General features: G+C 55.5%; 1 protein-coding gene across 2 annotated transcripts in view; it reads right to left on the reverse strand.

The window, feature by feature from the left end:
- Nucleotides 1-10,000, reverse strand: part of P2RY8 (P2Y receptor family member 8) — a 52,022-nt gene that overhangs the window by 21,696 nt on the left and 20,326 nt on the right. Inside the window, exons 1-2 of one of the 2 annotated variants that reach the window (XM_023633950.2) lie at nt 5,278-5,958; nt 3,750-4,703 (exon numbers count right to left, since the gene is read on the reverse strand). The exons of the other annotated variant lie outside the window; for it this stretch is intronic. Of the exons in view, the coding sequence (XP_023489718.2) occupies nt 3,750-3,994 (245 nt within the window). The 5' untranslated portion in view covers nt 3,995-4,703; nt 5,278-5,958. Of the gene's footprint in view, nt 1-3,749; nt 4,704-5,277; nt 5,959-10,000 lie in introns of those variants that run through there. 2 annotated transcript variants of the gene reach the window in all.

The raw sequence follows: 10,000 nt of genomic DNA on the forward strand, positions 1-10,000 counted from the left end.
CCTCTGCAAAGACTCTAGTCCCAAATAAAGACCCGTTCTGAGGTTCCGGGTGGACATAAATTTAGGGGAACATTTTGCAGGAATACTCTCAACCCAAGATAACCCAAAAGACCATTGTAAGACCAAAATGGGCTCATCCACACACATCGATGTGTATGGTCCCTCGAAGGAGAAAGTACTTAATACGTTGATTATGATGGCCGTGGTTTCAAGAAAAGACAGGGGCCTGGGGCTGAGAGCCAGGCTGGACCTACATGAGCCCAACTATTTCAGGAAGACAGTGGTGGCCCTAGACAACATGGGCGGCTGGGAGGCACTCTCTGAGCCAGGACTAGGGTCGGCCCTGTCCCCCCTTTGACCCCTCACTCTTTACAAATTGCCTCGTGGAAACAGTCTGGTGGTTCCTCAAACATAGAGTTATCCTATGACCCAGCAATTTGGCTCCTACTCATAAGTCAAAGAGAAACGAAAACATGTGTCTACACGGAAACATGAACACGCGTGTTCACAGCAGCATGGCTCCCAACAGCCAAAAGGTGGAAACCACCCAAGCGTCCAATGACGGATGAAGGGATAAACAGAATGAGGTCCGTGCACACAGTGGAATATTACGCAGCCGTGAAAAGGAGTGAAGCCTGACGCAGCTACACGTGGATGGGCCTTGAACACATGATGCTCAGAGACAGAAGCCAGACACAAAAGGACACACAGCATGTGATTCCACATACGTGAAATATCCAAAATCGGCAAATCCACAGAGATAAAAAGGAGATGAGTGGATTCCAGGGGCCGAGGGACGGGGGTGGGAAGTGAATGGTCGTGAGTGCAGAGTCTGCTTTTGGGGAGATGACAGTGTGGTGAAAGCAGACGCAGGTGCTGGTTGCCCGACATTGTGAATATGCTAAAACACCACCGAACTTTAAAGGGCTCATTGTAAGTCAGGTCAATTCTATCTCAATGCAAAAAAAACAAAATGCCTCGTGACTCATGGGGAAAATCCCAAGGACATTTATGTCTGACTTTCCTGTGTCGCCGGAGGCCCTTTCGTCTGTGCCCGCCCGGCTCCCCGCTCACCCCACCTTCTGAGACTGACGTGCCCTGCTTCTGGCCTCCTGACCCCTCGGGTCATTGCCCGGGTGTCTGCAGCCACCCACCCACGTCTTCTTGTCTGTGGTCACTGCGGCCCATTTAATCTCAGACGGGACCTCAGAGAAGAGGAAGCGGGTGGCCCCGGCCGTGTTCATTAATTACATAAGGCTTTGGTCCAGGAAGCCGCTGTGAACGGGCTCAAGGTCCCCAGGGAGCTTCTAGTGTCCCCATTTCCTTCTATTCCAAGGCCGCCGACGTTTTTCTTCCCGGCAGCGCGTCCTGCGGAGGATGTGGGAGGCCGGGGCCGAGGGCTCCCTGAGCCCACATCCCGCATCCCCTCCTTTCCGGAACGTGCATCCCGACAAATGTTTGCAAACATTTACTCCCAGAACATGCCTTGAGGCACACCTTACAGACGGGGAAACTGAGGCACAGAGGGCTTAAGGAACTCGCATGGTGAGCCACAAAGTTTCCTGACCGGATGTGGAAAATGCAATGTGCCCTTTGCACTTGTGTGTCTGTCCCGCACGGCGTCCGGCTGAATGTCTCAGCGTCTGCTCTGCCAGCGGGGGATTTCGGGGGCCACACTGTGTGCCGAGAGTTCCCCGAGGAGGAGAAGGGGCCGGGCCGGGGACCCCGGCCTGCGCCCACCCTCATCAGTCGTGGTTTTCTCGAAGCGGGAAACTGCCCTCGACGGAGACCATGGGCTCTGATCAGCCGGCTCATTCACACCCAGCCCTTTGGAGGGTGTGAGCAGCGGGCGTGGGGCCAAGTCAAGACCCTCAGCCTCAGCAGGGTCCCCACGTCCCCAGGGCCGGATATCCGAGCCCCCCGGGAGCCCCTGAGCCCGCCCGGGTCGTGACTGTGGAGGCAGAATGACCCGACCACGCTCGCAACCGCGTTCCGCCCCAAACAGCAATGACCCCAATCCGTGCAAACACACGGAGAATCCAATTTGGGGACGGACTCTCCCTGGCTCGGCCTCAGGCACAGAGGATGTGCTGGTCGCCCCCCTCTTGGACAGGCTGTGTGGCCACGCCGGTGGGACCAGCTCCCTGATGTCTCCCGCCGCGTCCCTGGGATTTCCCCCCAAAACGGAGCCCCTCGCCCCTCTGCACCGGCCCGGAGCTGGAGGCCTGCCCACCGTCCTCCACGTCCCCCCGAGGCAGCCCTCACCCCTGACCTCTCCCGGCTCCTGTGGACGTCCACACGGTTGCACCGTGATCGCCAGCTCTGGTCTAGGTTAGGACTGTCCCCTCTGGGCCAGGCACGGGTCACACACAAGCCTGAATCCACCGTCCTGAGCTTAGAACCGGATGCACGGAGAATAAATGCCATAACAAGGTATTTTCCGTGAAAGCAGAGTGAAGAGTAAGTGATTGACTGCATGACACACATGACAAGCTCCATAAATGTGGAATGAATGAAGGAAGGAAGGAAGGAAGGAATGGAAGACCACGGGGTGCTCTCCCTAAATGTGGAGCGAGTGAAGGAATGGATGAGCGAAGGAATGATGGACACAAGGATGCTCTCCATAATGCAGAGTGGGTGAGTGCAGGATGCAGGGAGGAGTGAACAGGGAGGAGTGTCGATTTGGGTCCAGTGGCGCTCCTGTGACCCCGGCCAGGTGAACTAGCTCCCCCCGCCGTCCCCCCGCCGTCCCCCCGCTGCCGTGGAACCCGGCGTCCAGCCCCCCCCTGAGGTCCCCCCGCTGCAGTGGAACCTGGCGTCCAGCCCCCCCCTGCCGTCCCCCCGCCGCAGTGGAACCCGGCGTCCGGCCCCCCCCGAGGTCCCCCCGCTGCCGTGGAACCCGGCGTCCTGCCCCCCCCCCCCCGCCGTCCCCCCGCTGCAGTGGAACCCGGCGTCCAGCCCCCCCCCCCCGCCGTCCCCCCGCCGCAGTGGAACCTGGCGTCCAGCCCCCCCCCCCTGAGGTCCCCCCGCTGCCGTGGAACCTGGCGTCCAGCCCCGCCCCCCTGCCGTCCCCCCGCTGCCGTGGAACCCGGCGTCCAGCCCCCCTGCCGTCCCCCCGCTGCAGTGGAACCCGGCGTCCAGCCCCCCCCTGCCGTCCCCCCGCTGCAGTGGAACCCGGCGTCCAGCCCCCCCCTGCCGTCCCCCCGAGGTCCCCCCGCTGCCGTGGAACCTGGCGTCCAGCGCCCCCCTGCCGTCCCCCCGCTGCCATGGAACCTGGCGTCCAGCGCCCCCCTGCCGTCCCCCCGCTGCCGTGGAACCCGGCGTCCAGCCCCCCCCTGCCGTCCCCCCGCTGCAGGGGAACCTGGTGTGGGACTGCCCCCAGGACTCTCTTCCTCTCTGGATAGGGACCTAGGTCAAGTTCCTTAACTGGTGCCCCAGTTTCCTTATCAGTAAGAGTCAGAGCACCTTCAGAGGTGCCAGAACGAGCATTTCCTCCTGCAACCTGAGCCACCGTCCCCAGCACCCCCACCCCAGCGCCACGACTGTCTGCAGCTTCCGTCTTCTCCGTGCGTGTCCCACACACACGCTGTGGGACTTGGATGTGCCCGGTCCTACACCGCCCCCCCCCCACCCCCGATTCCAGAGCATCTTTCGAACGGAGCCACGCGTCCCCTCCCCTGGGTCTGAGCTGCCTCCCGGGGCGTCTTCGGGGGATTGTCCTGCCCGCCAGCTCTGGTCCCAGGACTTACCGTGGGTGCTGGAAGGGCCGCGGTGGTCCTGCAGGAGCCGGCCTCGTGCGGCTTGTGTGAGCCGGGTGCAGAGGACGGCGGGGGGGGGGGCCCTTGGGAGAAAGCTCAGACAGGAATGGGGGGCCTCGAGAGGGCTCCCCGCTCTCCTGGGGACCCCAGTGTCTGTTCCCCCACGGGACCTGTGACTGCCACGGTCCCCAAGCCTCCAGGGACCCCGTGGGCTGCGTGTAACGGCAACCTGTCATCTGCAGATTTAATTAAATGCACAAAGATTATGAAACCCGGAGCCCGAGAGAGAGAGGACACGGCCACAGTGGATGCAAAGGTTCCTCTTTTTCACGGTGCACCACCCCCCCCCCCGACCCCGGGGTGGAATAGGTCACCGGAGGGGGGGTTTACACAAGTTTTTAAAAAACATGCTTTTTTAAAAAAAAGCCAAGTTCCAACTTGATAGGTTCAGGAATCAGTTTGCGAGGGTTAGTTTGGAAGGAGGAAGTGTAGTATCTTTCAGCAGGTCCTGCTTTGGATATATTTCATATTAGTTCATGTTTTCAATTTATTTGAAAAATCGGTGTTGATGTTAATGTAGCTGATCCTGTGAAGACCCTTCTGCGGGCAATTTGCCTCACAATCAGCTTCAGCCTTGGTTTTAGGTGGAGATGCGACCGATGCAGGGTTGGGAAATGCTAATTCATTGGAAGTGATTCCCGGGCTTGCTTTTGGGGCCGGTGGACGCACGAGCACAGATCTGGGCGTGCAGGGAGCAGCTTGCAGCTTTGGGGGTCTCCGGGGCCTCAGATCCAGGCGTGAGGAGGCTGGTTCCTTCCAAGACAGAATGCATTTCTTTGCAACTTTCTCAAAGCTTGCATTGCTCGTCTCGTGGCCCGTTGCTCCTTCTGCAAAGCCAGCTGAATTGCATCCTCTCTCCTCTTCTCTATTCTGCCTCCCGTTTCCCTATTTAAAGACCCCCTAGGTTGCTGAGGGCGCATCCAGATAACCCAGGACCCCCGGCCCATGTCACAAAGCATATTCCCGGGTTCTGGGGATCAGGGTGTGGACGTCTCTGGGGGGGACACTATTCTGTCTGCCACGGCAGGGGCCGTGCTGAATTAATGTCTAGACTCCCGATGCTAATGGGATCTGTGGCTGCAATCCTTGTCCGGTGTCTGAACCCGGGGAAGGAGCCGGGGTCAGCAACGTCCCCCCAGCCCCCCGCCCCGAGGCCGGCCACCCACACGTCCTGGGGCTGCCCTTGCTTTTGAAAGGCTCCAGTGAGGACCACGAGGAGGATGCATCTGGTGGGCCCAGGAGGGCAGCAGACGGGATGACACGGGGCGTGGGGTGGGCGTCTCGTGGGTGGAGACGGACACGGGGTGAGGGGAGGTGACAGGGCTGAGGGAAGTTGGGGGCCTGCCCGGGGGCTTTCCCTGAAGGCTGCAGGGCCAGAGACGGCTTTACAATCCCGTGCAAGGAGCCCAGGGGGTGGGTGGGACAAGCGGCTCATACTCAGACTGTTGACAATTTTTACCTCGATTCATCATCAACGGACTTTTGGGTTGTTTCCACGTCTTGGCTATTGTGACTAACGCTGCTGCGAACGTCGGGGTGCACACATCTCTTAAAGTCCTGATTCCAATGATTTTGGGAATATACCAGGACCTGGGATGGCCGGGTCATATGGCCGTTCAATTTTGAATCACTGGAGGAACAGATGAACAAAAATGTGGTCCGTCCACACCATGGAATATTACTCGGCCATGAAAAGGAAGGGAATTCCGACGCCGGCTATGACGTGGACGTACCTTGAGGACGCGATGCTCAGCGGCATCAGCCAGACACAAATCGACAAATCCTATATGATTGCGCTTCTAGGAGGCCCCTAGAGGAGTCAGAGTCACAGAGACAGAAAGCAGAGGGCGGGAGCCAGGGGCTGGGGGAGGGAGTTGGGGAGCGAGTGTGAACGGGGACAGAGTTTCAGTTTGGGACGACGGCAATGTTCTGGAGGTGGGTGGACGACAGAGTGTCTACAGATAACACTGATTCAGCACTGAAAAATTTGCTAAGAAGTTTGATGTCCTGTTAAGGGTTCTTACTGCCAAAAGAAAATACAGCAAAATGAAATAAAATAAATAAAATAAAAATAAAAATAAATAAAATAAAATAAAGAAAAATTAAAAAATAAAATAAAATAAAATAAATAAAATAAAATGAAATAAAAATAAATAAAATAAAATAGTAAAGTAAAATAAAATAAAATAAAATAGAATGAATAAAATAAAAATAGATAAAATAAAATGAAATAAAAATAAATAAAATAAAATAGTAAAGTAAAATAAAATAAAATAAAATAGAATGAATAAAATAAAAATAAATAAAATTAAATAAAATAAAATAGTAAAGTAAAATAAAATAAAATGAAATAAAATTAAATTAAAATAAATAAAATAAAATATTAAAGTAAAATAAAATAAGATAAAATGAAATGAAGTAAAATAAAATAAAAATAAATAAAATAAAAATAAATAAAATAAAATAAAATTAAAATAAAATAAAGTAAAAATAAAATAAAATAAAATATTGAAGTGAAATAAAATAAGATAAAATGAAATGAAGTAAAATAAAATAAAAATAAATAAAATAAAAATACATAAAATAAAATAAAATTAAATTAAATTAAAATAAAGTAAAATAGACTAGACTAAGATAGAGTAGAATAGAACAGAACAGGACAGGATAGAATAGGATAGAATAGAATAGAATAGAATGAAGCTGTTTACTCTTGGGGGAGTAAAGGGAATTTCTGGACCCGCCCCGGGGAGGTCAGCTCGTCCCGGTGGCCGGCGTGGCTCCCAGCTGCCCACCCACCGGCCGGGTTTTTGGGAAACAAGGGGCTTCCCGGGATTAGGGATTTTCGGTGTGAAGCGGGGAGAGTCCCCAGCAGCAGCAGCAAGGGTGAGCTGGTCACCCCGCTGAGTGACAGCTGCCCCGGGAGGCTGGTCCAGGCTGCTGCCCAGAGTGGGGACGTGCATCTCGGTTCCCGTCCTGCGGGAACTGGGGATTTTCAACCCCGACCTTTTAACACGCCCCACAGGACAGCATGACACGGCCCTCTAAGGCTCCCCAGGGGACGGCTGCAAGGTGGGCATCGGGGGGGCCCCCATCTTCCCAGGCGCCCCGTCTGGGGGTGGACGGTGATTCTCGTGTCCGGCCGGCAAGTGGCAGAAATGTCATGAGCCACGAAGACGTTGGCAGCCAGCGTCCCTGTGGGGGCAGCTTTGCAGATCTGGGCCCTTCCGGAAGCTTCCGCTGGCTGCCACTTGCCTGTTTGGGAGTAAATCCATTGGGAGGCGTGTTGCGGGTGGAACGGCATCGCCGAGTGTCAATTGCAAAGAGGATGGACTGACTGACTGATCCCTGACTCTCAGCGTCTCTGCCTTTCCGTCTTGTAAGGTGGGGTTTGTGTCGGTGACAATGGGCCGGGGACGGGCCCCCTGGGAGGCCGGTTCCTCTTTCTGGTCTCTTTCCGGGACCACGGCTGCTTCCCCTGCACGTGCCCCGCTGTGGGGCTCTCTGCGTGCAGCCATGCCCACCCCCCCTCGTCCCCAAGCTGGGCGGCCCCGTTATGGGACAGCCTCTCCCGCCAGCCGGCCCTGCAGGAAGGAGGCCGCGCGCACAGGCTGCACCCCGAGAGGTGGCCTCCAAGGGTGTGAGGGGCGGAGCGGGGGCCCCAAAACAATGTGTTCACCTTGTGGCCCCAGGACCCTTGCAGGGGACCTTATTTAGAAGCAGGGTCCTTGCAGGTGTGATGAAGGGAAGGATGGAGAGGAGGGCTTCCTGGAGGAGGCAGCCCTGAATCAAGGATGGAGAGGAGGGCTTCCTGGAGGAGGCGGCCCTGAATCAAGGATGGAGAGGAGGGCTTCCTGGAGGAGGCGGCCCTGAATCAAGGATGGAGAGGAGGGCTTCCTGGAGGAGGCGGCCCTGAATCCAAGGACAGCAGCATCCCGCCTTCTTCCTTTCTCTCTCTCGTTGGGCTTGCATTTCATTTTCACAGATTCTCATCCTGGCCTCACCTGGGCTGACATTTGAAAGTCTATTTTTTTTTTTTCATCCACCATCCGGGTTGCGGCAACCGAAATAGCCACACGCACCAAATTTAAATGTTTCGGTTCCTGTGCCCTCGGCCCCAACCTGCTAAAAACGTTTCTTCTGAGAAAACGGCCATCGCGATGGAAATCGACCGAAGCCAGGTCAACATGTTCCACACTTCGATGCGCGATTATTAAACGCCGAAGGAAACAGGGTCTTGGACATGATTTCCCGAGCGAGCGACTCACGGTCCCAATTTTCCTGTGTATTTGAGCAAAGGGAACAGCGTGTTCCTGCAGCTACTGTATTATTTTTGGAGGAGCTGAACTTTCTTTTTTTCTTTTTTGAGGAAGATTGGCCCTGAGCTAACTGCTGCCAATCCTCCTTTTTTTTTTTTTTTTTTTTGCTGAGGAAGACTGGCCCTGAGCTAACATTCATGCCCATCTTCCTCTACTTTATATGTGGGATGCCTACCACAGCATGGTGCACCAAGCGGTGCCATGTCTACACCCGGGATCCGAACTGGTGAACCCCAGGCCCCTGAGAAGCAGATCATGCAAACTTAACCACTGCGCCACTGGGCTGGCCCCAAGAGGATCTGAACGTTGATTGCTCTCCAACCAAGCATGCGTGGGGCCCCCTGGAGGGTCTCTGGTGCCCTGGGGCATCCCAGTTTGAAGACTGCCCTCAATCTTCGTGCAGAGAAAAGGAAGGGAGCATCCAAGAGGTGGGGGCCGTGTGCAAAAGCAGTCCCCGACGGAATTGCTCTGCTTTCTTCTCATTTGCAAATGTGCGTTGACCGTTTCAACAACCTCACGAGGGAGCACGCACTTTCTGCATTTTCCAGGAGGGGATCTGGCTCACGGGAGGCGGGATCACCCCGGCTTGGAGCCTCGGGAGCTCACGCAAAGCCGGACAGCCGTCCCGCTCAATGTCATCTCGCAGTGAGGACGAGGAGGAACGGCTTTCTTCCTCACTGAAAAGCTTAAAGACTTCAAGTCATCATTCTCCGGAGCGCAAGGAAAACGCTAGAAGAAAGAAGACGAATCTTCGGGACGGATCTCAAACAGCTCGTCCTCCTCCTCGTTTCCCTTCCTTGTCCTTCCTCTGGGTTTGACCCGGAAGGAGAAACCCGTTCCAGATCCTTGAGATGCCGCCCGGGGCCGCGGATCTGCAACGTTTCTTCCCCTGCGTTGGCTGCACTCAAGGCTACGAATTTGCCCGTGTCCGGCTGCTTTGGCTGCACCCCAGGCGTTTGCACGGGTCGCGTCTTCACGATCGTCGGGAGGAGGTCAGTCTACACACTCTCCTCGTGGCCTCTGACCCACGGGGTCCCTGGTTGAACAGCTGACAGAAGAGACAACTGTGCAGAGCGGTGTGTGGCCCAGAGAGGGTGGTTGAGGACAGACGGCGTCGTCCCCCAGGCCACGGCATTGGCCTCTACTCTGTGGTCACCATGCCCGAGATATAGCAGGTGACGACAAGAGGCAGAGAAGAACGTCAGAGCGATTGGAGTCCTAATGCTGTGTAGACACTCGGCCCGTCCGTATGGGTTGCCTGGGGCTGGCCTAACAAACGACCCCAGATGGGGCGGCTCAAACAATGGACATTGATGGTCTCAAGTCCTGGAGGCTGGACGTCTGAGATCCAGGTGCGGGCAGGGCTGGTCCCTCCTGAGGCCTCTCACCTTGCCGTGTAGACGTGTCTTCATCCTGTGTCCTCACATGGTCATCCCTCTGTGTGTGTCTGTGTCCTCATCTCCTCTTCTCATCAGAATCCCAGTCCTGTTGCATCAGGACCCACCCTCATGACCTCATTTCACCTCCATCCCCTCCTTAAAGACCCATCTCCAAATCCCGGCACATGCCAAGGTCCTGTGGTCAGGGCCCCCAACCTGTGAATTTTACAGGGTCGCCGTTCAGCCCGTCCCACCGTCCCCTATCTATATGGGCCATCTTCTGGCATTCACACCTCTGCCCGGTTCCTCAGTCAGTCGACTTCTCGTCATTCTGTTGGTTTCCTACTTCACAGGTCGCAGCAAACTTCCCACGAGCACCTTGCTGTTGATCTGTGCTTCAGGCTGTTAACCATCGGAAACGGGTCTTCTGCAGACGCAACACCTCCTGTTGGACCTCTCACCCCCGCCGACCTCTCAGAGGAGAAGG

Source organism: Equus caballus, chromosome X, assembly GCF_041296265.1.
Source record: "Equus caballus isolate H_3958 breed thoroughbred chromosome X, TB-T2T, whole genome shotgun sequence".
Classification (NCBI taxonomy): domain Eukaryota; kingdom Metazoa; phylum Chordata; class Mammalia; order Perissodactyla; family Equidae; genus Equus; species Equus caballus.